Source organism: Mustela lutreola, chromosome 6, assembly GCF_030435805.1.
Source record: "Mustela lutreola isolate mMusLut2 chromosome 6, mMusLut2.pri, whole genome shotgun sequence".
Classification (NCBI taxonomy): Eukaryota; Metazoa; Chordata; class Mammalia; order Carnivora; family Mustelidae; genus Mustela; species Mustela lutreola.
In genome coordinates this window covers 118,858,173-118,883,708 of record NC_081295.1, presented here as the reverse complement: position 1 = coordinate 118,883,708, position 25,536 = coordinate 118,858,173, and the positions used below count along the sequence as shown (strand labels likewise).

At 42.4% G+C, this 25,536-nt stretch overlaps 3 protein-coding genes and 1 long non-coding RNA gene across 13 annotated transcripts in view; 2 read left to right on the top strand and 2 right to left on the bottom strand.

Annotated features, from left to right (window-relative positions):
* The window catches only part of BLTP3A (bridge-like lipid transfer protein family member 3A), a 67,267-nt gene extending 58,617 nt beyond the window's left edge, over positions 1 to 8,650 (top strand). For both annotated transcript variants that reach the window (XM_059178564.1, XM_059178563.1), the window contains 5 exons: positions 36 to 186; positions 2,364 to 2,626; positions 3,059 to 3,167; positions 3,293 to 3,399; positions 3,794 to 8,650. In XM_059178564.1, the coding sequence (XP_059034547.1) occupies positions 36 to 186; positions 2,364 to 2,626; positions 3,059 to 3,167; positions 3,293 to 3,399; positions 3,794 to 3,919 (756 nt within the window). In that variant the 3' untranslated portion in view covers positions 3,920 to 8,650. The remainder of the gene's footprint in view (positions 1 to 35; positions 187 to 2,363; positions 2,627 to 3,058; positions 3,168 to 3,292; positions 3,400 to 3,793) is intronic.
* LOC131834216 (uncharacterized) lies at positions 185 to 5,218 on the bottom strand. The gene is made up of 3 exons (XR_009354792.1): positions 5,151 to 5,218; positions 3,005 to 3,212; positions 185 to 517 (listed from the first exon to the last, which is right to left on the bottom strand). It is a non-coding gene; the product is annotated as an uncharacterized LOC131834216 (long non-coding RNA).
* Positions 8,651 to 9,182: 532 nt separating the features above from the next.
* Positions 9,183 to 17,395, bottom strand: TAF11 (TATA-box binding protein associated factor 11). 2 transcript variants are annotated; one of them, XM_059178576.1, is made up of 5 exons: positions 16,885 to 17,375; positions 13,007 to 13,155; positions 10,611 to 10,698; positions 10,162 to 10,258; positions 9,183 to 9,520 (listed from the first exon to the last, which is right to left on the bottom strand). In XM_059178576.1, exons 1-5 carry the CDS (start codon positions 17,053 to 17,055, stop codon positions 9,390 to 9,392), a joined length of 636 nt encoding a protein of 211 aa, XP_059034559.1. In that variant the 5' UTR covers positions 17,056 to 17,375; the 3' UTR covers positions 9,183 to 9,389. The 2 variants fall into 2 exon arrangements, with proteins under 2 accessions (XP_059034559.1, XP_059034560.1); XM_059178577.1 differs by lacking the exon at positions 10,162 to 10,258 and having other exon boundaries at positions 9,464 to 9,520; positions 16,885 to 17,395.
* Positions 17,396 to 18,417: 1,022 nt separating this feature from the next.
* Positions 18,418 to 25,536, top strand: part of ANKS1A (ankyrin repeat and sterile alpha motif domain containing 1A) — a 178,854-nt gene continuing 171,735 nt past the window's right edge. For 3 of the 8 annotated variants that reach the window (XM_059178566.1, XM_059178567.1, XM_059178565.1), the window contains exon 1: positions 18,419 to 18,726. In XM_059178566.1, coding sequence (XP_059034549.1) covers positions 18,548 to 18,726 — 179 coding nt within the window. In that variant the 5' untranslated portion in view covers positions 18,419 to 18,547. Of the gene's footprint in view, positions 18,727 to 25,536 lie in introns of all 8 variants that reach the window. The other 5 variants (XM_059178571.1, XM_059178572.1, XM_059178570.1 and 2 more) reach the window with 3 other exon arrangements.

The window sequence follows — 25,536 nt, the reverse complement described above, 5'->3', positions numbered from 1 at the left end:
CAAAGCACTCAGCTAAGAGAGTAATCCTTTTACAGGTCTCCGTTCTGGTCCTGAAGGTGAATGAGGTGTCTCTGGGGATTGAGGTACGAGGTGAGGACCTGGCTGTAGCCCTACAGGCAGAGGAACTGAGCCTCCAACAGCTAGGCACCGTGGGACTCTGGCAGTTCCTGCATGGACAGTGCTCAGGTGAGGATGCTGGGATTTATCTGGGGCAGCTGTAGCTTCTTGCTCCTGTCACTGGGCCCTGACCGTAGCTGTCCTAGTGCCAAGCCCATGGTCCTTCTCTCCTGGAGCCATTAGGAGGAAGAACTCCAGTGAAGCCTCCTTCTTGCAGGGAACCTCCCAGAACTCCTTCTGGGGCTTTGCCTTCAGTAGGCTATTCGCCATCTTCACTTCCCAGGTGCTCCTTAAGCTTATTCAGTAGGCCACTGTCCTCTTCATTTGCGTAGCTGCTGACATCCAACTATATCTGATCAGGGAACTTCTGTCATTCACATTCAATCCTTTGGTATTTGTGCTTTAGAAGATGACAGGAAAAACCTGGGCTTATGGTGCATTCTTCATTTTAAAATTATTTTTTAAAACATTGAGTAGATACTAAGGAATACTTACAAAATATATATAAGATATAAAATAATAAAAATACAATGAACCCATGTACACCACTACGCCTAGTTTAATAAACAGAATAGTACCATTAACTTTCAACTCCCCTTTGAAGTCTCCTGAATCTTTTTCTGCCTTTCAGGAGAGAATCACTCACCTGAATTTTTTCTTTCTGTTACTTTACTTTATAACTCTTCTACATGTTTATATTATCTAGCTTTGCAGGTTTTAGAGTTTTTCTAAATGGGATTATAGTTTGTATTCTTTCATGACTGGCTTCTTTCTTTGATATTCTTCAAATTCTTCTAGGTTATTGAATTAGCGATGATTCATTTTCATTACTATATTATATTCTGTTATATAAATATACTGTTTTTTTGCTTTTTAAAAACAACTTTAGGCATAATTTGCATTTATGAAATTGACTTATTTTAAGTATACAATTTGATAAATTTTAGCAAGTTTACAGAGTTGTGCAGCCATTACCATCACCCCTAAAATATCCCTTGTACCCAGTATTCTATTTATTTCTCTATTCTGAACAGACATTTGGGTTGTTTATGGGTTTTGTTTGCTATTTCATATAGGATTGCTTTGAACATTCTTTTTTTTTTTTAGATTTATTTATTTATTTGTCAGAGAGATAGAGGGAAAGAGAGAGCATGAGCAGGGGAGTGGCAGGCAGAGGGAGAAGCAGACTCCCCACTGAGCAGGGAGGTCGATACGAGACTCGATCCCAGGACCCTGGGATCATCACCTGAGCCGAAGGCAGATGCTTAACTGTCTGAGCCACCCAGGCGCCCTGCCTTGAACATTCTTCTTTTTTTTTTTTTTTTAAGATTTTATTTACTTGACAGAGAGAGAGAGAGATCACAAGTGGGCAGAGAGGCAGGCAGAGAGGAGAGGAAGCAGGCTCCCTGCGGAGCAGAGAGCCCGAAGCGGGGCTCGATCCCAGGAACCTGGGATCATGACCTGAGCTGAAGGCAGAGGCCTTAACCCACTGAGCCACCCAGGTGCCCCTTGCCTTGAACGTTCTTGTACATGGCTCCTGGTATGTATGTTAGAGAGTTTCTCGAGGGTTCTCTTCTCTTCTTGAGGATATACTTTCCAGGGCACTAGGGTAGGTATAACTTCAACTTTACTAGATAATGCCAGTTTGTTTTCTAAAGTACCTGAGCCATTATGCAGTTATATCACTATATGAGTTGTGTTCGCTTTGGCAGCACATATACTAAAATATAACTATATGAGCTATTTCCTGTCCTTGCCCACAACTGTGATAGTTCTTTATGGAATTTTGGGGAGATTAGCATGGATCCTTTGGGTGGCTTTTATCAGAGAGAAATGAGAACACCAAGACTTGGAGAAAGGAGGAGATACTCAAATTTATCAGAGTTGAGGGTCCTGTGTTTTAAGAGCTTTCCCTTGGCCTTTAACCCGGTATCTCAGATTTATAGCAAGGCCAGTGTGATTTTGATCCTTGACTTCCCTTCCACCATGAGAGACATGATAGCAAAGTAGCCAAGCCCAGTCTTTGCAGTCAGTCATTGTTGCTTATATTTGAGTTCTGTCCTTGCTACTTACAAGTTGTGTAACTTTGGGCAAGTTATTTTTTGTGCCTTAGTTCCTTCATCTCTGAAATGGGAATGATGATAATACTTTTGGCATACAGTTGTTATGAATATTAAATATATGTAAAGTGCTTAGAATAGTCCCTGACTGTAATTAATGTTTTCTTTTTGTCTCTCCTATCAAAGATATAAGCTTTCAGGAATCCTCAGCTTTGAAGAATGACCACATCAGGCCAGCTGTAGGCCTTCGCTTTGAGGCGGGGCCTGGTGCCGCTGTTCATTCCCCACTGGCCACACAAAATGGCTTCCTGCATTTCTTGCTTCGAGGCTGTGACCTTGAGCTGTTCACTTCGGTGCTCAATGGCCTAGGGCCCTTCTTGGAAGATGAGGAGATCCCAGTGGTGGTTCCCATGAAGATTGAGCTCCTGCACTCCAGGATCACCTTAAAGGTGAGAAGAGCTTTTGAGTTTTACCCTAGACTTTGCTGGGCAAGGAATTCTGGCAGTGATAGCTGTTCACGTCTTCCCTTGTCGTGGTCCAAAGTGGCAAGAATCAAGTGAGGAAATGCATATTAGCATTCTTAGTGTAGGGTGTAGTAATACATAAATGTGTGTTGTATCAAAATTTTCTGGATTTAGGTGAGGAGACCTTGTCTCTGCCATGCAGTGTGACTATGTGTAAATAAGCCCATTAGGTTATCTGGTCCTCAGTCTGACCATCTCTAGAATGGGAGAGACTCAGTTCTGCTTCTCTACCCTGCAAGAATGTCTGGATACATCATGGCATAAAACTGCTTCAAGCTGAATGGGAGGGGCCTGGGTTGTTACCTGAATTTTCCTGAGCTGGTTGGGGGCATCGTGTGGTTTCCCTCTTTCCTGCAGGATGATATCCCTCCCATCTATCCAACATCTCCAGGCCCTGTCCCCATCACTCTGGCCATGGAGCATGTTGTGCTGAAGCGGAGTGATGATGGTGTGTTCCACATAGGCGGTGAGTTGGGCTCGTCAGCCTCCTGGCTTCTCTGCCTTTTTCCTCCTAGAAGTGGGGAGGTGATAACTAGGAATTGTTTGTATGTTGGCAGCAGTTTGTCATTTAGAACCTTAACTTTTCCCCAGCTCCTGCTCAAGACAGACCATCAGCTGAAGTACCTAAAAGTGAGAAGAGGCAGTCTGCCAAAGAACAGATGTTTCTGGTGCCCACAGAAGAAGCTTTTGGACAGCTGGTAAGGACCTAACTGAGCAGTACCTTTCCCACAGACTCTTAGTGGCTCTAATTACAGAAGCTGGTAAAACTCCAAGGGCTGCAAAGGTTGTCTGTGCTGTGTACAGCTAAGTAGTTTGGGCTCCTGTCACCTAGTAGCGACTTCTGGAAGGGGATATAAGTCGGGAACTGTAGGTGAATGGTTGCTGATCATACATTTTGCCTGTTGCTGTCCTTATAACTGATGAACTTGAAGACAGGCTTAGGTTTTTAGAAAGATCTGGTTGTGTTCTCTTGATCACTAACCAAATTCGTGGATTTTTCTGCTTGAATTCTGACTCCTTGTTCCCTAACCAGATGTTTTTGCAAGGCATGTTATCGTATTTATTAATTGTCAATTTCTTATTGTTCCCCAGGTGAAAGAATTGCCTACCCTACAAAAGGAACTTAGAGAAACTAAACAAGCATTGGCCGATGCCAACCAAGAGAAAGACAGACTACTGCAGGAGATTAGGAAGTATAACCCCCTCTTTGAGCTCTGATAGCAGTGGCTCAGCCATCTGTGCCAAGGAGAGAGGAAATCACCAGCAATAGCACCAACTACGACAGAAGGCACCGTCCAGCATTGAAGAAGTCTGCTAAAGGATGCCAGAGGGACTGGGGTGTACTCAGCTCACTCCTTGGGTTGTTCTCTCTACTAGCTCTTCTGACTTGGGTGGAAGACAGGGCAAAGTATGACCACGTTCTAGAAAATTGGGGGCAACTTTGCATGTGGCTCAGACATGTCTCGCCTATACGAGGCCTTTCGGCTCTCTGCACACCAGGTGGAATCTTGTTGCCATTATAGGGCCATTTTACCACTTAGTTTCATGGTAGAGACATTTGCTTCCTCTACAGGCTGTGCGAATAGGAGAAAGTACCCACCTCCTCAGTCACCACAGAGCCACCAAAGATTCTACATCCCAGAGCTTTCTGTAGCAGACTTGAAAAGTCCTTGGCCTGGGCTTTGGGCATGGTAGTAGATTGCAACAGGAAATAGCCAGTAGCGCAGAGCTAGGAGAGGCACAAGAGTGAGGGAGACCTGGATGCTGCCTTTTTTTTGGAAAGGGAGCCAAGCTCATACCATCTTGGCTGATACTACAATCATATTTTTCAGGGTTAAGGTTCTTTTCTATTACACTTTGGTCATTGTGATGCTGGGGTAGAAAGTAAACAATAGCAGTGGCTCCATTGTGTCATCTTTCCCTTCTATAACATAATTTATTTGAAATTTAAATCAAGAAAAAATACTGAGCTAGGCTGAAGGTACAATGTGGTAAGAATTGCTAGGGGAGCTTGTGCTGAGCCCACGGTTGCCTGCCTGTCTTCCACAGCTGCATCTCAGAAGTGATTCCTCTGTCTCCCCGGGTTCCCCGGCACAGCTGCTCTCCCAGCTCTGGGACTTTCTACCAGCACTCTCCTTTGCACTTGGTGGTTTGGGAGCTGAAAATGTGTTTTGAACTGTAATGTAAGCATCTCAACTTGTTGCCTCTCATACCCCTCTATCACTGTGGCTTTTTAAAATCATGTAATTTTGACTTAAGTAAAAACAAAAACAAAACAAAACAAAACAAAAACCCCTTCAGCCTAGCTAGGCTTTCCCCTTTCCCCTTGGAAGAGTGATTCCCCTCCCTCTTTCTTTCTTACCTAATTCTTCCCCAGCATTCTACCCTCATTGCTCTGTAATATACTTCAGGCTGTGTTGATTGGACAGAAGTTCATCAGCTAACTCACCTTGAATTGGCAAGATGGTAAAATTAGTGATGTAGTGGTGTCACTGAAATCCTAATCACACATGACCTATTGGAGGAAAGAGAAATGTTTTCCTTTATGGACTTGCATATTCTAGTTTTTTTGAGGATAAAAAGAAACATGCATTCAAGAAACAACAAGATATAATTTGTTCAGAATTCTAAAGAATTTTTATTAAGGTTTTTCAGTTAAAGCAACTTTAAAAACACCAGTTAATATGAGATATGGGAATATTTTTTCATTCCTAGGAAACAACTTGGAGACTTAAGAATAAATGTCTTTTTGGAGATAATGCTAACAGGGGAAGTTTCCTGGAGGTGGATGCTTGGTTTAACCTTACTTAAGGTTTTTATAAATTACCCGAAAGTAGGATATTATAATGCAGTAAAATGTCACTACTTTCAGGTAATGACAGGTAAGCCAGAAGGGATTTAAAAAAACAAAGCAAACCACAGAAGGCCCACAAGCCAGGCTGTGACAACTCAAGAAAATGACAGGTGAGGTTCAGTCTAGACAAGTGTAAAGTAATAGAAGAATCAGCAACCAGCAAGGCAGCAAGCTCTGTTAGAACTCAGCAAAGTAACCTCACCATTGCTGAGGGGAAGGAGGGGTCAGTGTGCTGGTCTGGCTCAAATGTCCCACCTGCATCATCAGGAAGGACTCATGGAGACAATGAAGAAAACAGGACCTTATAGGAAACCATTTTACTGGCTCAAATTCTCTGTGCATTTCCAGTCACCTTTATCTCCAGAATATATGATGAAGAGATGAAAGGTCCAGAGAATAGCAAAAATTATTGGGGGTTGGAGATACTCCCACATGAGGATACAGGTTTAAAATGCCAGCTCCAGCTCTGGAAAGGTAAACGCTGAGAGTAGTGTGAGATGGGATATCCAGTCAAGGGGAAGGTTGTGTTCTCCTGCCATACCCTAGCTCTGGAGCTCAGCCTCAGAGTGGTAAGGACAAGAAAGCACTTCTCCCAGCAAATCAGAAACTTCAGGAGCTCACTGACCAAGAAGTGATGCTGGCAGAGGCTATGTATGGGTGGCAAAGGTTTAAGAGGAATCCTTATATGATGGCCTTGCAATGGAATTACGGAAAACTAGGGCTATTTGGTGAGACACAACTCAAGAGAGTAACTGTGTGTCCCTCCACAGACTCCCCCCTTAGTGCTCCTTTGGAAGGCATAATGTTGAACAAAATGAAATCACTAGACCTCTCAACTATGGCCTTTCTAATGTTGTTACAGGAGGCCTTGAGGAGGGAGATCAGTAGCCAGAAAATAGAATCATTCAAACTTAGACTCATCTGAATTGGTTTAAAATCACATTCTGATTCTCTTTCCCTCCCCTCCTGCTCCCCACCCCTACCCCCACCACCCCCACCATATCCCTCTGGTATCCCTCCGTGCAGAGAAAATGCCTCGTGAGCCTTGCTTGATAGAATATCACTGTAAGCTTGTGCTTGCTGGTAGGCAATAAAAACAAATCTGGCAAACATTCAGGCTAACCCCTTTAATGGCCAGAGTTCATTCAGGTTTCTAGGCTCTCTGGAGTTCTTGTCCAGGTGACAGATGGAGCCCTAGAATTTCTGACTCTCCTATGTGGCATCCTTGGCTATTGTTATTTTGAAATCCTCCTGCAGGAAATGTGGTGTAGGGGTCATCATCCCAGGAAATTTTAGTTCACAATCATCTTGTATAACTTCATACTCCTGTTGATTGGGGGAAAGACTTGCATAATGAAGAAACGTGAACTGGTTGGTAGTTCTCAGGATAAATGTAAAGAAAAAAAAAAGGAAGGAAAATAGTGCTTGGACTGCTTACGATTTCTGCCTTGGAGCTCTAAGACTCTGTGAACAAGAAATAATACCTCAAGAAAATGTCTGGAGTGATAGCACCACTATCCTTCAAAGACCTCAGCTGCTGCACATAGCCATTTCAGCTGTGAAGCATTTACAACTTTGTATCATCTATGATTGTCGAGATTTCCTGTTTACACGGATGTACTGGAGATCGGCTTTAGTGCATATGGACTGGTTTAAATTCTGAGCTGAGCTGCAGGGACGTTTATTGATCTCAAATTTGTGTTTAACTCGCTGGAATAATTCACCTCACTTCTTTGACTTAAGACTGAAGGAATGGGTTCTATTCTTGTGACGGCTGCTTTTGCTGCTTTCTGTAATCTAACCCTCATTTTGCCATGGTCCTCAAACTTTATATACCCTTTTCATGGTTCTGAAAGAACAGTTTCTGTATATGGAATGGACAAGGGATAAACACTACCCTACAACACCCCAGAATTTAAATGCTTCCTTTGAACCCATTTAACATGAGTTTCCCCTTATTCTAGTTCAGGGGGGTAATCGAAAGCAGGTAGTTTCAAGTATTGCCATAGTGATAATGGAATTTACCATTCTAAACCTTTGCACTAAGGATTTGTTTTTTCTCATTTAACACTTGTCTAAACTTCTAAAATCAGTTATAGTAACATCACAAAACAGTGGAAACAAATGAATATTGCTGCAATTCTAGTAGAAAGACGTTTGGTTGAAAACTACGAAAGCTGTCCTGACCTAGTGATTTACCATAGTCATTAGTGTTTCAAGAGAGGCTGGTGTGATGTACCATCCTTCCAGAGACTACAGCCCTCATCTAGATCATCTCCCACCTTCTACCAGAGTAGGAATGTTCCCATTCACCTCTGACGGGTACGGATGGTAGCTGTTGTTGAGTGGGGATTTTTTCCCCCATCTCTAACAACAGACACAAGGAGAAACATTCTCGGAGAACCTTAAACTGTGAGGCTTTGCTAAATGGCTAGACTTGTGATGTACTTTCTCCCTCATTGCTTGTAAGTTTTACCCTTTTCCAATATCTCAAACTGCAATAGGTATAGTTCCTGTAATTGTTTAAAAAAATTTCTGTTAGAGCCGAGGGACTATCTGCCCCCACCTCCTCCCCACCGCCCCTCCCACCGTTTATTATCCAGTCAAGATTTAGCTTGAGTCTTACAGCATTTCTTTCTGGGATGCCCCACTGAAGTGTCTTCTTCACTGGCTAAATATATGTTTAAAGCCATGGGTTTTAATGTAAGATACTAAAAGTCAGATCTGTTGAACTTTGTGAGTCCAAGCTGTTTCCCCTCCATCAGGGTGCTGAACAGAACTGACATCTTTTAAGACATGCTCAGGAAAGCTTCAAAAGAGAACAGCTTCAAAACTCTTCTCCATATGACACTGAATGACCGGGGAAAGAATTCTGGGGATTGCCAATTATATACGGTAGCCTTATTACTGCTAATCACTGTCAATAAAAGGTCACTCCATTCCCCTCTTTTTGAGGACAACAATGAGAATGTGTCTGATGAACTGGAATACTGGTCAGTGTTGAGAAATTTTAATGTTACATTATCTAATCAAACCTTGAGTGTACTGGTTCTGTGAACCACCTGAAAAAAGCAAATTAAACTTACTAAACGCTGGTTGTGGTCTGTTCATAGGAACCTGAAATATATGGGCTTTTACATTATTGTTAAGTGGTTTAAGTACTCTTTTATGAGATAAAATTTTAATGATTCTAATAGAAAATGGGAAGGGCTCAAATTTTCAAAAAAAGCCAAGGCCAGTTCTATTCTGACACCAGAGAAGAATGATGAACTACTCCCCATTCCAACCGGCCAGACAGAAAATGAATACACCTATGGCAAGTTGGAAAACAGTTTAATGATCACTCACCAAAATCCACAGGAGAACTTTACATCTTTACAGGGACTAATTTTTCCACTACTGTTGCTATCACTGTGTTCTTCATGGTAGAGTGTCTTAAGTCATAATTTCTGGTTGTTTCATCTACTTAAAACCAGAAGGAAGAAACAACCTAAGTCATAGCAACTTCATGCTTCAGTGCGAAACCATTGAAGCTCTCTTGGAAAGGTTTTCTCTCTGAAAGCAGCTTCCCTGTCTAGAAGATGCTTAAGGCCCATGTACCTTCTTCCAACTAGTCAGAAACAGTTAAATGCCTCAATATTTAGACAAGGCAGGTATGAAACAGGCTGCATGCCTTTAGATGTGATGAGTATCAGAGTTCCGAGAAAGACATTAAAATCACCATGGAATCCTTGGAGGACCAAGATAAGAAAGCACCAGTGCGAAAGTCTCATGCAGCAGCAAGTCTGGAACCAGCACTATTCCCTTCAGTACCAGGCCTTTCTAGGCTTTGGTCTAGAAGAAGATGATTTTTTTGTGCTTTGAGTTGGGGATCTGCCCCTTCGACTTTAACCTCCGAACAGCCTCCCTCATATGTTTGGGTTGTAGTGGTGGCATTTCTCCCCACTTCTCACACACATCCAGTGCTAAACAGAGGACAAAAAGAAAAGTTTCATTGTCACACAAGGACATCATATCACATAATCCCCATAATCCTTCTTAAGCTTGCTGAGGGAATAAGCCAAGATACTGTCCCTTCTTAAAAGAGAATGCTATAAAACATACCACGTTAGCTTTAGTATAATGGGCAACAGTTTAAAACATAACTTCTGCTTAAAAAGAAAAAGTTTAACTGATGGGATTAGCAATACACAGCAGCTAGGTTCTTCCCTTGACAGACAGAGGACAGGTCCCATAGGTCGTAACATCGGGGACAACTCCTCATCATATCACACTGGTCAGCACCCAGTGATTGCTTTTCTTGTGTCTTTAATTTGGCAAACAGAAATGAGCTAAGTCCATTGGAGAAAAATATGAAGTCCACTTCTGTCACCCTGGCCTGAGGACAGGAATCCAGAAAGGAGTTTTCCCAGATGTTTCCTTGCCTCTGAGTATTAAAACTTTTGAGGAATAATGGTCATGCTCTCCAGAATACAGGTGCCCCACGTGGTCAACTCCTAGTGCAAATGCAAACTCCCACAAGTGCTTTACCAGGTCCCTTAGTATAGATAGTCTTGAAAGTAAGACCACCAGAGGTTCAATCTCATGTGTATCAATAATAACTCACCTTCTTCTACCACCTCCCCGACGAAAACCTTGGAAATACCAGACATAGCAATAACAACATTCTGAGACACAGAGGTGCCCGTGATGGACTGGATCAGCTTAAAAAAGGACAAAAGATTATGATTAATATAGGCAAGAACTAGCTTTGGAATATGGTACCGCTAAGAATTTTTTTTTCCCAAGAAAGCGGAAAGTGTTTGCTAAAGGCTGGATGTTGAAATTAAGACAATTAAAACAAGGATTTGGGTGTATACTGACCTATATGTTGAGACCCTATCCCTGGAACACAAAACTCTCTCTGATAATTGAAGGGCATGTTATTTTTATTTTCCTGCATGAATGATCCACCACCTTGACTAACACTCCACTCAGAATGCTTACGGACATAGCTCTCAAGTCTAGTTCAGCTCTCATAACCAATGTAAATCAAGTATAGCTGTACATCCTTACCCTCTTAATGGCTGCCTTAGGGAAGGCTGACCGGCGATACATTTCGTAACGGTTCAGCTGCTCCTCCGAAAAAGAAGAAACCAGGATTCTAGACAAAGATTCAGGTAATTGAGTTGGCTTACAAGAACAAATACTTAAGATAAATTATCACTTCACTAAAAGCAAATCTCAGACAACTAGGAAAAGAATTTTCAAGGGGTCAATAGCATTAGGCTTGGTGCTTACAAGGAGTGAAGATAAAGCATTTTTACTTTTTTAAAAATTAATTTATTTGACAGAGAGAAAGCACAAGCAGGGGGAGCAGCAGGCAGAGGGAGAAGCAGGCTTCCTGCTGAGCAAGGAGCCCAATGTAGGTCTCGATCCTAGGATCCTGGGATCACAACCACTTCAACTTATGAAGGCAGATGCTCAACCAACTGAGCCACCCAGGCACTCCAAAGCATTTTTACTCTTAAGGAACTTGAGAAAAAGTGAAACACAACTTTCCTTCTACTTTACTAAGAACAAAAACTTAAACAACAATGTTGATCACAGTATACTACACTATCTAGATTCCATGAACTGTGTTTTCAGCATGTGGCTCTCTCTCCCCGTTAACTCTACCTTACCACACATTGATGGTAAAATTTTGATGCATAAATTTTATATTCAAACCAGTAGTTTTCAACATTAACCCACTTGGGGGAAATGTTCTTAAAATATATGGAAAAGAGTTAATGCTCTTAATACTTTCAAATAAATAAAAAGCTGTATTAATTTAGAGAACGAGCAAAGGACACGAACAGGGAGTTTACAAAAATACTAATGGTGAATTCAGGGGAAAAAATAACTACTATTAACTAAAGAAATGAAAATGAAACACCGGGGCACCTGGGTGGCTCAGATGGTTGAGCGTCTGCCTTTGGTTCGTGTTGTGTTCTTGGGGTCCTGGGATGGAGCCCTGCATCGGGCTCCCTGCTTGGTGGGGAGCCTACTTCTCCCTCTCCCTCTGCTATTGCCCCTGCTTGTGCTCTCTCTCTCTCTGTCAGGTAGATAAATAACATCTTGAAAAAATAAAAAATAAAAGGATAAACTAAAATAACATTTTTCATGAACCAGACAAGTTTTTTTTTTTTTTTTTTTTAAGATTTTATTTATTTATTTGACAGACAGAGATCACAAGTAGGTAGAGAGGCAGGCAGAGAGAGAGGGGGAAGCAGGCTCCCCGATGAGCAGAGAGCCCAATGCGGGGCTCGATCCCAGGACCCTGAGATCATGACCTGAGCCGAAGGCAGAGGCTTAACCCACTGAGCCACCCAGGCGCCCGAACCAGACAAGTATTATAAAGAATGGTATTTAGTAAGAATAGGAGGACACAAACTCATATCTGCTGGTAGAGTGTGAAGTATAACAACTTTTCTGGAGAAGAATCTGGAAATGTGTATGAAGAGCCTTTGAAAATATTTATACTGTCTGAACTGGCGATTGACTTCCAGGAGTTTATTTAGGAAATAAATGGACCAGTATGCAAAGATGTGCTCAAAGATACTCATCTCATCAAAATGGTGTCAAGAGAAAAAGAGAAAAAAAAAAAAAGAACTACAGGGACTGATTAAATAATTCATCTGCATGATGGAATATAATGCAGCATTGCAACTGATGATTTATGGGCATATTTACTAAAAATATTTAGCTATACATATCAAATGGTAAAAACAAGTCTGAAAACAACAACAACAATAATAACAAAAAACAGCCAAAAAACCCCAAATCTGAAAAAGTATATAATCAAATATATACCCGGGGTTAACTCTGGGTAGTGGGATTATAGGTAATTATTTTTTCCATTTCTCTATATTCTCAGAATAATTTGCATGAGCCCATACTACTTTTACAATCAGAAAACACCATGAGGGGTGCCTGGCTGGCTCAGTCCAGTGGAGTGTGTGACTCTTGATCCTGGGGTTGTGGGTTTAAGCCCCATGTTGGGTGCAGAGATTACTTAAAAATAAAATCTTAAAAAAAAAAAAAAACATAACAAAAAAACCCCACAATGAAGCTATTTCATTTTTTAAAAAAGTTACGACCTAGATATATAATTATTGACATGGAAAACATTCACCATACATAATGTGAAAAATAGGTTACAAAGAGTAACATCTTTGAAAAAAATTTTTTCTAGATATATATGTATAGAAAATATCTTAGAGCCCATACACCAGAATATTTAGTTTTTATCTCTGCTGATGTTATTTTTACTTATTTATATTTCCTTAAATGTAACACAAGATATTATTTGCTTTATTATTTTTTTAATACAAAAAAGGAAAAAAATTTAAAGGCCAAAAGAATTTATTAACTTTGTGTGGTCAAGTTAGAGTTCTGACATGGGGGAAAAAAATCAGAAAGTGACTTACTGCATCTTTTGAATCTCATCTTCATCCACTTTTTGCTTCTTCTCTTTCTTTTCTTTGGTATCTATTTTCATTTTTTTGGCTGCAGGAGTAAGTAAAGATGAGTCTTCCCTTTCAACTGCTGTTAAATCTGAGATGTCCTGACTCTTGAGCTGAAAAGATGAAAGAAACCCCATTATATATGTGACTTACTTTCCAGCCTTGGGCATGGTAAGACCTCATTCTCATTACAACACAACAAATCCATTATTCAATAGGTTTTTGATTCCAGACACTGGCGTGTACCATCATCATGAGTAAGATGCACTCTCTCCCCTAAAGAAGTTTATATAGCCCACCTGTGGAAAGAAAACCAGCCAAATAATCCAGTTTTCCAGTTTAGCTGTGCTCATAGCTCTAGTATGTTTACAAAAGAAATGATGTGCCAAGAATCATGAAAAACACTCCCTCCCCTTGAGCCCACCTTCCTGACCTCATTCTTTAAAGGGGATGAGAGAAAAGTCCTTTCCAGCCAGCCAGCTCTTTTGCCTCTAAATCTATAGATCTCTTTTTTGCTGATGATTCCATCTGTAAAGAATATTAAAAACGAGGCACCTTCTCATCAAAACAGTGTTTCTTTGGATTTGGAACTTGAAATAGTTTTTTTTTTTAAAGTAACTTCTACCCCTAGCATGGGGCTCGAACTCATGACCCTGAGATCAAGAGGCACATGTTCTATTGACTGAGCCAGCCATGCGCCCCTGGATTTGGAATTTATAAGTGAACTTCTCCCACATGTAGTGCTCATTTCTTCCTCTCACTGTATTGTATCATGCACATATTTATGTTCCATTACTAGACTGAAAACTTTTTGAAGGTAGTTTGACTCTTGTTATTTATCTCTCCCCACATAAGCCTTTAGCATAGGTTTACTCATGCTAGATGTTTAACGTCTGTTTAATAGCAATTAAAATCAAAAGACACAACAAACCTCATTAACGGGATTTAACCTGTTTTTCCCAAAGAGGAACTCACAAAAACTCATACAGGAATATGACAGGGTTGAGGTGGGGTGCCTAGGTGAAAGTGAAGGCAGTATACCTTTATTTTTTTTTTAATTTTAAAAAGATTTTATTTATTTATTTGACAGATTACAGGTAGGCAGAGAGGCAGACAGAGAGAGAGGCGGAAGCAGGCTCCTCGCTGAGCAGAGAGCCCGATGTGGGTCTCTATCTCAGGACCCTGAGATCATGACCCAAGCCAAAGGCAAAGGCTTAACCCTCTGAGCCACCCAGGCACCCCGGCAGTATACCTTTAAAAACACTTTTCAAGTTCTTCTCTAGTTACCTATTTAGTACAAGTTTTCTAACCTCTCTGTGCTTTAGTTTTGATGATTTATATTTCCCCCCAAATGAGCCATTTTTCTTAGATTTTCAAATTTAAAAGATTTTGTTTATTTAATAGAGCATGAGTTGGGGGGTTGGGGGCCCCTATTTTAGAAGGGAGCCTGCCTTGGAGCTGGATCCTGGGACCTCGGGATCACAACCTGAGCTGAAGGCAGACACTTCACCAACTGAGGCACCCAGGAGCCCCTGTTGTTCTTTTTCTGGTTTCTTGAGTTGGGTGCTCATTTTCAGCATCTCCTGTTTATTAATAAAAATATATAAAGCTATGAATTTTTCTTTAAATAAAGTTTTGGCCACAGGATTTAATGTACTGTTCCCTTTGTTTATTTCTTTAACCTAAAGCCTACTTTAAAAAGTTTAAAATATCCAGGTGCTAGTTTTTTTTTTTTGGGGGGGGAGTGAGGGTGGGGAGAAGCTTTGCATTATTAATTTTAGGTTTATTGCACTGTACTAACAGGATGTGACGTGTTTTGATTTCTGCTTTTAAGAGTTTGTGTTTTTCTTCGTGGTATGGTATGTGATCACTTTTTAAAAAAAAAGATTTTATTTCATCTTTAGAGAGAGAAAGAGAGCGCACGCGCCAAGTGAGCACACAAGAGCAGGGGGAGGGAGAAGCAGACTCCCTGCTGAGCAGGGAGCCTGATGTGAGGCCAGATCCCAGGACTCTGGAACCATGACCTAAGCTGAAGGCAGCCGCTTAACAACTGGGCCATCCAGGTGTCCCTAGATGATCAATTTTTAGAAAGTGTTTCAGATAAAAAAAAATTTATCTTCTGTTGGGTGCAACTAGTGAGCTCTTTATGGGACTAAGCCAATTATTCACATCTTCTCTGTCCTTCAGATCTGTTTTAAAGGTTCCTTCTTAAAATAATTTCATCACATTTTTCTTTTTCTAAAAGTTCTTACTTTATCTTGATGCCACTTAGTGCTCTGAAAGACTGTTTCTATTTAATCCAATGTCCTGCCCCATGATCTCTTTAAGTCCCACAGAAGCTCTAAGACCCCAAAATTCTATTTCTAGAAATGGAACTGAAAGAACACCGACATCCCCGATTGATGCTCAGTTAGGCAACACTGCTGAGCTCTTCGGGTGGCACAACTGATGGGTTTGGGGTATTTATGCTGTAGAGACCTTTGGACATTAACACCCAGGTCACTGGTAATAGTTAAATATCCAAAGAGGGTAAAAAATGGCTAATCCAGTAACTTCCTCAAAGTCTCCCTTGAAAGATTCTGCAGCATATAAATGTAAGGACCTATTTAGCCAGAGCAACTCCATCTCGGTTAAAAGCCATTTTGTTGTTTGTGCAGTGAACTTAAATTGACCCTGCCTCCCAGAGGAACTTACTTAGAAGCAAGTCTGGAAAACCAGTAAAATGTAGTAAGCTAGTTCCTGATAGCAAAGCCCAGAATACAAGGACGAGTCAAGCCAGATGGAGACATCTAATCAGTACGAAGTACTGTTTGTAACAGTGAGAAGGTCTTGCCCAAACCAAAATGACTCCATCTTGGGAAGGACCACCATCTTATTATTCACACTGAATAATTAACTGACTAAGCCTTCCTAGAAAGTACTATTTGTAACCGGTTCCTGGTATGGGGTAATCTTAAATAACAAGTCACCAGACCAGATGGAACTAGCCAATCAACAAGAGACACACAAACCCGGTGGGCTAAGATACCAAGATATGGGTTGCAGTTTCACCCAATAAAAGGCAGCCTGTAAGATTGGGAGAGGTCGCTCTCTTCGGAGGCGGCCCTGACTGGTCAGTCAATTCTTAAGCCTGTAGCCTGGGGGTAGTCCGTCTCTTCGAAGGCGACCCTGACCGGTCAGTCAGTCAATTCTTGAGCCTATAAGCTGGGGGTGGTCGCTCTCTTCGGAGACGGCCAGGGCTGGTCAGTTTGACTTCTAATGCTTGGCATAGAATAAAGCTTCGCATAACTTTCACTTTGCCTCAGTCTCATTTCGTTTAATAACGGACCTAACATAATGACAAAGTTATGCTTGAGGAACATCTAGGAAAAACCATATTTCGGTCAAAGGGGTACTAGGAATCCTGGGTTCTAGCTCTTGGGCTAAGTCTTAGTGTGACATCTGATCCCTATTTCCTCACCAGAAAAACCTTGAGGCTATGTCAGAGTCCCTTAGGGGCGCCTGAGTGACTCCCTGCATAGACCAAGCCACTCCTGATTTCACGGTCGTTGAGTTCAAGCCCCACCTTGGGAATAGAATTTACTTAAAAAAAAAAAAAAAAAACCCTCCCTTAGAAGTAGCCTTGATATCTAAGGGGAGGGAATAAAAGTATTAACCCAATGGCTGGGTGTCTAGAACCGAACCAGCATTACAGTTTTGTTTTGTTTTCTCCCTCTCCCCATCCACCTTCGCAGATCTGGAAGGAGTCATGATGAGTTCGAGTTAGCTTGGCAGGGACCAACCAGAAAGCCGGTCCAGCAAGCAGTAACAATCTCTGGCCTCATCAACACTTCTCTCCCTACCTCGCTTTCTTCGGCAGTCGCTTCTTTCAAGTCCCCATCTCCGTCCCCGTCAGTTTCCTCCGGGATTCCGTCCGTGTCGGTAGCTCCTGGGCCCCGGGGAGCAGCGGCCGTTTCATCTGGCTCCCCTGTTTCTCCTCCTTTTTCCGTGGGCGACTCGCAGGCATTATCCATAGCAGCAAGGAAAAGGGGAGAGATCGCAGTCCTGACAGCTCTGGAGCTCTCGACCTAGTGTAATACAGCAGCCCGCAAGCTTACTTCCTGTCGTCGCGCTATGATAACATCACTTCTACGGGTCCTCGGAGGGGACAGTTTGAAGCCCGCGTAGTAGACTTCGGGGCTCCGTTTTAACTCTGAATTGGTTGGTGGCGAATGGAAAGGGAGGATTCAGGGTACAAAATTCAGTTTGTGGATTTTCCTTCCACGTTGGGAAATCAGCATTTGTAAAGGATAGTTGTATTGTTTACTGAAGGACTCCCCCGCTTCCCCGAAACTTCTGCCTTTCTAAAAACGTAGTTAACTCCTTAATCCGCTTTCTTCAGAGTAAAGTTTGGGGACGGGAGAAAACTCAATTCCGTCATCGCCCGTGTAGTGGGATGCGGCTATCTGATAAAACTTAGGCAGGGACTCAACCTCGTACATTTCAGTTGGGTAGAGACCATGGGCCTGTGTGAGTCTCCAGCATTTCTCTTCGGTTCTTTAAATACCTTAAAAATAAATAAATAAAAATAAATAAATCATATGGTTTGAACAGAATTGATCCAATCCATTTGAATCCAATCCACAACTTTTGACCGCTTACTTCGAGCTAGGAACAGTTCTAGTAGCAAAAACACATAGTTTCTACCCAATAAAGCGAGTTTTCCAGTTCACCAGTCCTCAAGATTGAGGTCGGTTTCACAAACGTGACTTCTTATGTCAGTTTAGTTAATCTTATCAAAAGCAAGAGGAAGCAAATCCTGCTGGGAAGGGAGGTCTTCTTCTTCTTCTTCAACTTTTTTGCACTATTCACTTTAACAAGCCATTTCAGAGACTGGGGCCATGAAGAAGTAGAGATGTTTCTATTTAAAATTCTTCCTCTCTTCCCTCATTGAGGTACGGGGCGGTGCATTTTATTTACCTCTGCATCATTAGGTCTCCACATTCACCACATATTTAACTTACACGTGCTGAAAGAATGGGCTTGGAAATGTAGGTGCGCGTTACCATATTTCTCTCTTTGTTTCTACGCTGCCTGGGTGAATTTACCGTATTTCCTGAGGGCTCCCAAAACCTTTGGGGAAGGAGCGCACTTTGGTAGGCGCATACAGGTGGGACCCGTTTGCCCCCTTCCACCTGTACAGCGGGTATCTACAAGGCGTTTTCCTCTTGCCCCCGGAGGCCTATCCCGCATATCCGGGTCTATTTCCCGCAGACCAAAGACACCTGTACCCGCCGGCCGAGCCCCGCCCAGCTAGGTGGGCAAGGGGGCGGGGCGCGGGGGCGCGGTGACGCGTGACGCCAGATCCCGGAAGTGACGCGCTCTTGGGGCGAAAAGGCGGGGGGGAGGGGGGTGGTGTCCCCGGCCGGTTTGGGGGGTGCGTTGCCCGGAGACGGAAAGTTTGGGAGCCGGAGCGGGCTCGGCCGCAGCCCCGGGAAGGGGGTCCAGGGGGCGGTGGCCCTGGGGATGGGGAAGGAGCAGGAGCTGCTGGAGGCAGCCCGCACAGGGCACCTCCCGGCCGTAGAGAAGCTGCTGTCCGGGAAGCGGCTCTCCTCAGGCTTCGGGGGCGGCGGCGGCTCCTCCGGGAGCGGCGGCGGCGGCGGCGGCCTCGGGTCCTCGAGCCATCCCCTCTCCAGTCTGCTCAGGTGAGTAACGCCCCGGGGCTGGACGGCCGCCCGGAGACCCCCTCTCCCCCGCCCGTCTTCTGGGTCTCCAGAGAGGTCCGCGCTTCTGAGACCCGACCGGGTGGGTTTGCTGGGTGCCCCGGGTCGAGGGCGGGCGGCCCACGGGGCGAGGAGCGCGGGTGCGGGTCTGCGCGGCGCCGGGCTCTCGTCTCGCATCCTGACCCAGCTGAGGAGAATGGTGGGAGTGCCCAGGTGGCAGCCGCCGGCCGCCGCATGGCACAGCCCGGCTTCACCCTCGCCCGCTGTAGGGTGCCAACTGTTCTGTCTCACAAGCCACTTCAGAGCAAAGAAGTATTTATTTCAAATATCCCTCACCTCCTGCAGAATCTTCCACGCCTTGCAGAATCTCGCCGCTCACCTGGAGGAAATTCTCTTGATTCCCCTTCCACCACGCTCCGCAGGACCTAGCTTTTGTTTATATTAACATTGTGTCTGGATTTATTACGTTCAAAGTATAACTTTAGTCCCTCTTGTGTTTAAAGCTCAAATTCTAGCTCGTTGTAGTGAACTTCACTGGATTAGTCTGCTAAGTGGCATATGCAGGATTCATTAAGGGGTTTACTCGTCAAGAAACAAAGCTTTAGAAAGCCTGGTTTAGGAAGCTCAGGGGTGCTTTAAAGTTCTCTGAGACCTGTTGTTAAACCCTTGAATCTGGAGATGTATCGATTTTGAGAGAAAAAGGTCACTTTTGCATGGCTTGGAGGGGGGAATTGGATGTGCTTTGTCAGTGTGAGTAAAATGTGTTTGTTCAGCAGCACTTTCATTGCCTGTTTTCTTTTCCTTCCTTGTTCTTTTGAGGTTTTTAAGAAGTGGAAGTTCATTTAGAAATGGCTTTGTTGGCTTTTGTTCCCCCTTAGTTTATGTAACTTCAATTTGAGTGAGCTTGGACCAAAGCAGCCCAAGGGCCTGATATATTGTTAGGTATTAAGCACTGAGTACAAACCGAGGTCTACACAGGAAGATTTTTAAAAAGCAGTATAAGAGAAGAACTGTCCCCAGGAGTTCTTTTGGGGAGGTTAAAACCAGTGCTCTTTGCTGCCCTTTCTCCAGCTCCTAGAACAATGCTGTCACACAGTTGGTACTCAGGATTCATTGAATGAATAAAAGTATCTCTTAGAGGATGACAAATTTCTAAATAGGCTGATGGTGGTACTGGCAGTAATTGTTAGTAGTTCAGAGAAATGAGGCATAACTTTGGGAATGAGATAGAGACCAGAGCTTCCAGGAGGAGGACTTCAGCTGGCTTTGAAGGATGTGAAGATTTAGATAGGTGAAGTACAGTGAGAGCATTCCAGGCTGGGAAGCCATGATCAGAGGCAGAAGCAGGAAAGGAAACTTATCTGGTGCTAGTGGGGCACTAGAAGAACTTCCTGCCTGTAGCCTCAAGTGGTTGGGCATGATAAAGGGTAATAATAATGAATGGGGTATACTATCATCTTTCAGAGTGACTTAGTCTTTCTTAAGTTTATAGTCCCAGTCCCTAGAGCAGTGCCTGACAACTGATGGGTATTCATTAGATTTTTTTTTAAGATTTTATTTATTTATTGTTGAGGAAAAGAGAACATGAGCAGGGGGAGAGGAGCTGAGGCAGAGAGAGAAGCAGGCTCCCCACTGAGCAGAGAGCCCAATGCATTACTTGATCCCAGGACCCTGAGATCATGACCTGAGCTGAAGGCAGATGCTTAACTGACGGAGCCACCCAGGCACCCCTTAAAAGATGTACTTCAAATGCATACATTCGGTTTCATATCTTCCCTGGATTACTCCTCCGCCCAACCCCTGCATTACTTTGATATATCTGTAGTTCTGATGTCTGAGAGATGAGAGAAAGACTATACAAGTTTGGAGGTGACTATCTTTAATTAGCTGAATAGTGTAGCATTTGGAGGTTTGCCAGAAATACCTTAACCCCTAGTATATCCTGCTGAAGTGAGAAACTTTCAAATACCTCCCACCTTCAAGTACGGATCAAATTACTTTTACGGCTCACACTCAGAGACTGTTGAAATTTTGCTGAGGATTTCGCTGCCATGTAGTTAAGCAAGACTAGAAATCTTTGTTGACCACAGCATTTTTACTTTGGGCCTCATGCTAAAATGTCCAGTCTCTTGTCATAAAGTGTGCATGTATCTCCATTTCCTTGCATAAGACAGCTGACCCCTGACTTGCTCTTGTGTCTCTTATGGAGATGGTAGGTGGCCTAAGAGCAGCCCCAGCCTGTCATCCCTGGGATTCCTAGGGGCAGGGAGGCTCTGCAGGCACTAGTTACACTAGGTGTGTCATTAATTAGAGGTGATTCTTGTTCAACCTAGTGAAAGATTTCTGAGCAGCTGACACTATATTTAAATAATCCCTAGGTCAGCATGTCCTCCCTTTTTAGGTTTGGGAATTTCCCTGTCCCACACTCCCCACCTCCAAAGACCCTTAACAAGAGCTGTGGAATCATAGCTTCAGATCTGGCCTTTACATTAGCTGCCGTACCCCACCCTCACTAGTAGTGCCACTGCAACATGTGTCTGTCCAGCTGTTTGACCAAGAAAAGCTGGCACGAATGGGAGCTTACAGCTGCAGTGGATATAAATGTTCTAAACCAATATGTGTGTTTGCCCCATTCATCTATTTATGAGCCCCGCCCCCAGTTCCACAAAGGTTTTATGTTTATTCTTAAGCTACAGAATGCTCCCTCTCTCACCCCATCTCTTTATTCCTACACTTCTTGGGCTTAGGTCTTAACTTCTTAAAGCCCTCCCTAATGACCCTAATACACACAGATCTCTCAGGCTTCTACTTGTTTGGAACCCATCATCTGGAGTGTACAGTAGCTCACTGGCTTATACTTTACTTGGCTAGCTTTCCTAGTTTATTGCTTTGTCCTGTTAGTATAATAGTTACCTATAGTAACACTCACCAGTTGAGAATGTACCAGAGAATCAGAAAGTCAGCAAAAACTTTTAGGGAAAAAAAGTTGTTATAGGGACACCTGGGTGGCTCAGTGGGTTAAAGCCTCTGCCTTCGGCTCAGGTCATGGTCTCAGGGTCCCGGGATCGAGCCCCACATTGGGCTCTCTGCTCAGTGGGGAGCCTGCTTCCCCCTCTCTCTCTGCCTGCCTCTCTGCTTACTTGTGATCTCTCTCTGTCAAGTAAATAAATAAAATCTTTAAAAAAAAAAAGTCGTTATAAACTTCATGTCTTTTGGACCTTCACGTATTTACTACATATTTATTCCAAGGCAGTACAGTATATTGTTCCGCAGTCCGCCTGCCTGAATTCACAGTATACTCCCCCCAGAGACTAGCTGCTTGATTTTATACAAACTATGCACCTGCTTGGAGCCTCAATTTCTACATCTGTAAAATGGGGACAGTATTGTTTGTGTTGTAAGTATCATCTTAGATACTGTGTGTAAGATACTTCCATAGTTTCTTGTGGAATGCTCGTTGTAAATGCTCCCTGTTAACCATCCTCAGGTCAGTTCAGCCCGTGCAGTTTTGCCATACCATCCCTGCTGTATGGAAAGTACCATGCCAGACATATTATAAATGAGGTTCTTTAACACTTCAGAGTGTGTTTTCTGGGCTATGGCAGATTAGAGATAGTACATAAGGGAGATCGCCTGCTTAGGTAGGCGCATTAGTGATGTTCATTTATCTAGTGTTTACCTGTCATCTACTTTGTGCCCAGGCGGATTGCTATGTGTGCTGCAAAGTTTAGCTCAGACCCAGGACATAGTAGGTACTTAAAATTAGCCCCTCTCCTGATACATGGTCTGTTTCCTTATGGCATTTATAGCAGCATATGTCTGTGTGACCAACTGACAAAATAAGAGTAAAAGCAATTAAAATCTGTCATAATTTTTCCCCACTAGTAATTTGAGACTATTAACTTAGATGTGCATAGCCCTACACACTTGCTTATGCCCCAGGCATCATTGTACTGTACCTTAGTGCTTTAATTTCTGTTTATTATGACTCTTAGCCATCAGATACAGATGAAATTATATTCAGTGTAGCATGTTAATGGAAGTAGGAAGAACATATTTTAGTTTTTTTTATCCAAAATGATTCAAATATAATTTTTGTTACTTAAAAAAGCAGCAACAGATTATTTAAAAGCATAGTTACCTGAAATGTCTAGTCCTAGAAAGATTCTGGGTGGCATGAATTTTGCTTTATATAATATGATTTTCATTTTCTGATTGTTGAACAGATGTATGCCTTCAGTCAGTACCTTGGAACAGGCACTGTGTTAAACTTCTGTTTAACTCATGGTGTTTTTCAGCCTGCGCACAAATTCTCATGTAATGCAGAGTTTGATATGTTGGTGGTCATACTGAAACTACTGATTTCCAGGAAAGCAAATTCTAGATGAGAAGACAGTAAGATTTGGGTGGAAGTGAATTCTATCTACTAAAGGGCAAAAAATACCTGAGAAAAGGAAATGTTGTAAGAAAACATCATATATTAAAAGTATATAGAATTATGAGGTAAATACTGATATATGTGAACGATATAAAGTGAAATGCAGGGGCCTTTGGGTGGCTCAGTGGGTTAAGCCTCTGCCTTTGGCTCAGGTAATGGTCTCAGGGTCCCGGGATCGAGCCCCGCATTGGGCTCTCTGCTCAGCAGAGAGCCTGCTTCTCCCTCTCTCTCTGCCTGCCTCTCTGCCTACTTGTGGCCTCTGTCCACCAAATAAATAAATAAAATTAAAAAAAAAAGTGAGATGCATTTCTGAGGGTTCAGAAGCACAGAGAAACTAAACCAAAGGCTAGCATGAAGGAATAGATTATATCATGGTTTAGGGGAATTCTGTACTTAATTTCTCAAGCTTAAGAGTGAATAAGAAAAGAAACCAAGGAGGCTTACTGGAGAAATCGGAAAATTTATAGACCTTAGCATTAAATGTGGCTATAAATTGGGTTTTACTCTACGTTTTGGGTGGTGGGGGAGACTGTCCAGAAATAGCTACAGTTTGCCAAAATAAGAAATACTTTTTGAAATAAGGAATGAAGAATGAAAGCTTTTGAAAAATGGACCCCACTTTGGGGAGAATAAAAAGTTCTTCCAATATCAGAAGATATGACAACTTATTCATTGGTTTTTAAGAAAGATTCCTAATATTTATGTCAGGAATTCAGACTTAAAAAAAAATGGTTAACATAACCATTCCATTGAAGTGGTCCTTCAAAGTTCACTCCCCAGAATGATTGTGTAGCTTGGCAAGACAGCTTTTCTCATGATGGCCCTGTTACTTTTGTCATCCCATGGAGCCAGATTTCTTTTGAATAATACCTAACTTGAGCAAAATGATTTTAACATCCTAAGGAAGAGGACAGTGCTGACTAAGGACTATAGAATGCAAGGTCCTGAAGCAGGGTCTCATGGGTTTGTGTGATCTAATTTCTCGTTCTTTCCAGTGAACGCAACAAAATAAAACCAAACACAACTATCCGTTAGGATAACAGTTTTCTAGATCTTACACTAAACCCTCTTAATTCATTAAAAATGGTTTTTAAAGAACTTCTTAATATATCTTTTAAAGTATGATTTTATTGGGATAGCGGTCCTTTCCCTTTATTTTGGAATTGCTGTATATTTTTGCTTTCTGTAAAGCAGAATATGATTTTTTGTGTGGTTATTTTATATCTAAAAATAATGCCTATCTTAAACTAAGAAAGGCATGTACTTGTAGAAAAAGATAAATTTAACAGAAGTTTGAAAAGTCAGACATTTCCCTTTTTCTGAATTCTCCCAATTCAAGTTCGGTTTTTACTGTCTTAGTTACGAAAATTAGAGACTGGACACAGTAAAACAGTCTTGTGGTCTGAAGAATTTGATTTGTATCCAGTCAGCTTAAACATATTCACTTGTCCTGGAAGATTGTGGTCCCAGTGAAAGTTGCATCCTTGGCCAGAAAAATCCCTTCAGAAGGCTCTTTTTTTCCTCTTGGTATGCTCACCCCAAACAGCTTTGAATTTTGGTTTGCAAAAAGGAAATTAAGGCTGTTTCTACCCTAGTTTACAGGAGGGAAAGTAAATTACTGGGTTTTATAGCCCAGAGACACCAAGGAAACCCCAAAAGTAGATAGTGGAGAGTTTGTTCTTGGAAATGTCAGGCTCTCCTGTGGGTAGGAACTTGGTCTCTTCTGGACAGCTCTCAGAAAATGTTCCACACACTGATTTCCAAAAGATTACTGGGAGATTTTCTGTGGTGTAGAAAATTACATTGTTACGTTGATAGAACATCTTCAAATAACTTTGGTGTGGTTAGAGTTAATGGTAGTAATACTAGGAATTATATGTTATGGCTTCGTATTTATCTTTTCTTAGTAATTTGTAGATCAAGTTTGTTTAGTTTACAAATCAAAAAGAGTTTTTAAAACGAGTCAGTTGTCTCTGCTTAACTTGTGATATCATTACCACTATTAAAAGTGGTGGAGAAAATCCAGGAAGCAGAACTGCCCCCTGACTTGCTTAACTAGCGAGGGATATAGCATGGCTCCTGAAGGTCAGGGTCTGATGCAGCTCTGCCTTGTGAGGTAGGCAAGTTATGTAACCTCTCTGAGCATCTGTGTCTTCATATGTATGTGTATAATGGGCCTGGAATAGTATGTACTTCCTGAAGCAGCATCACATGAGCTAAAATATGGAAGGCAACATAATGCCTGGCACATGGCCAAAGACTTGGTAAACCTTGGCTGTAAAATCATCTGATGGGAGCCCAGTGCTTGCCGCCTTTGATTAAACGGAATGATTTCTATTGATGCCATTTCAAAA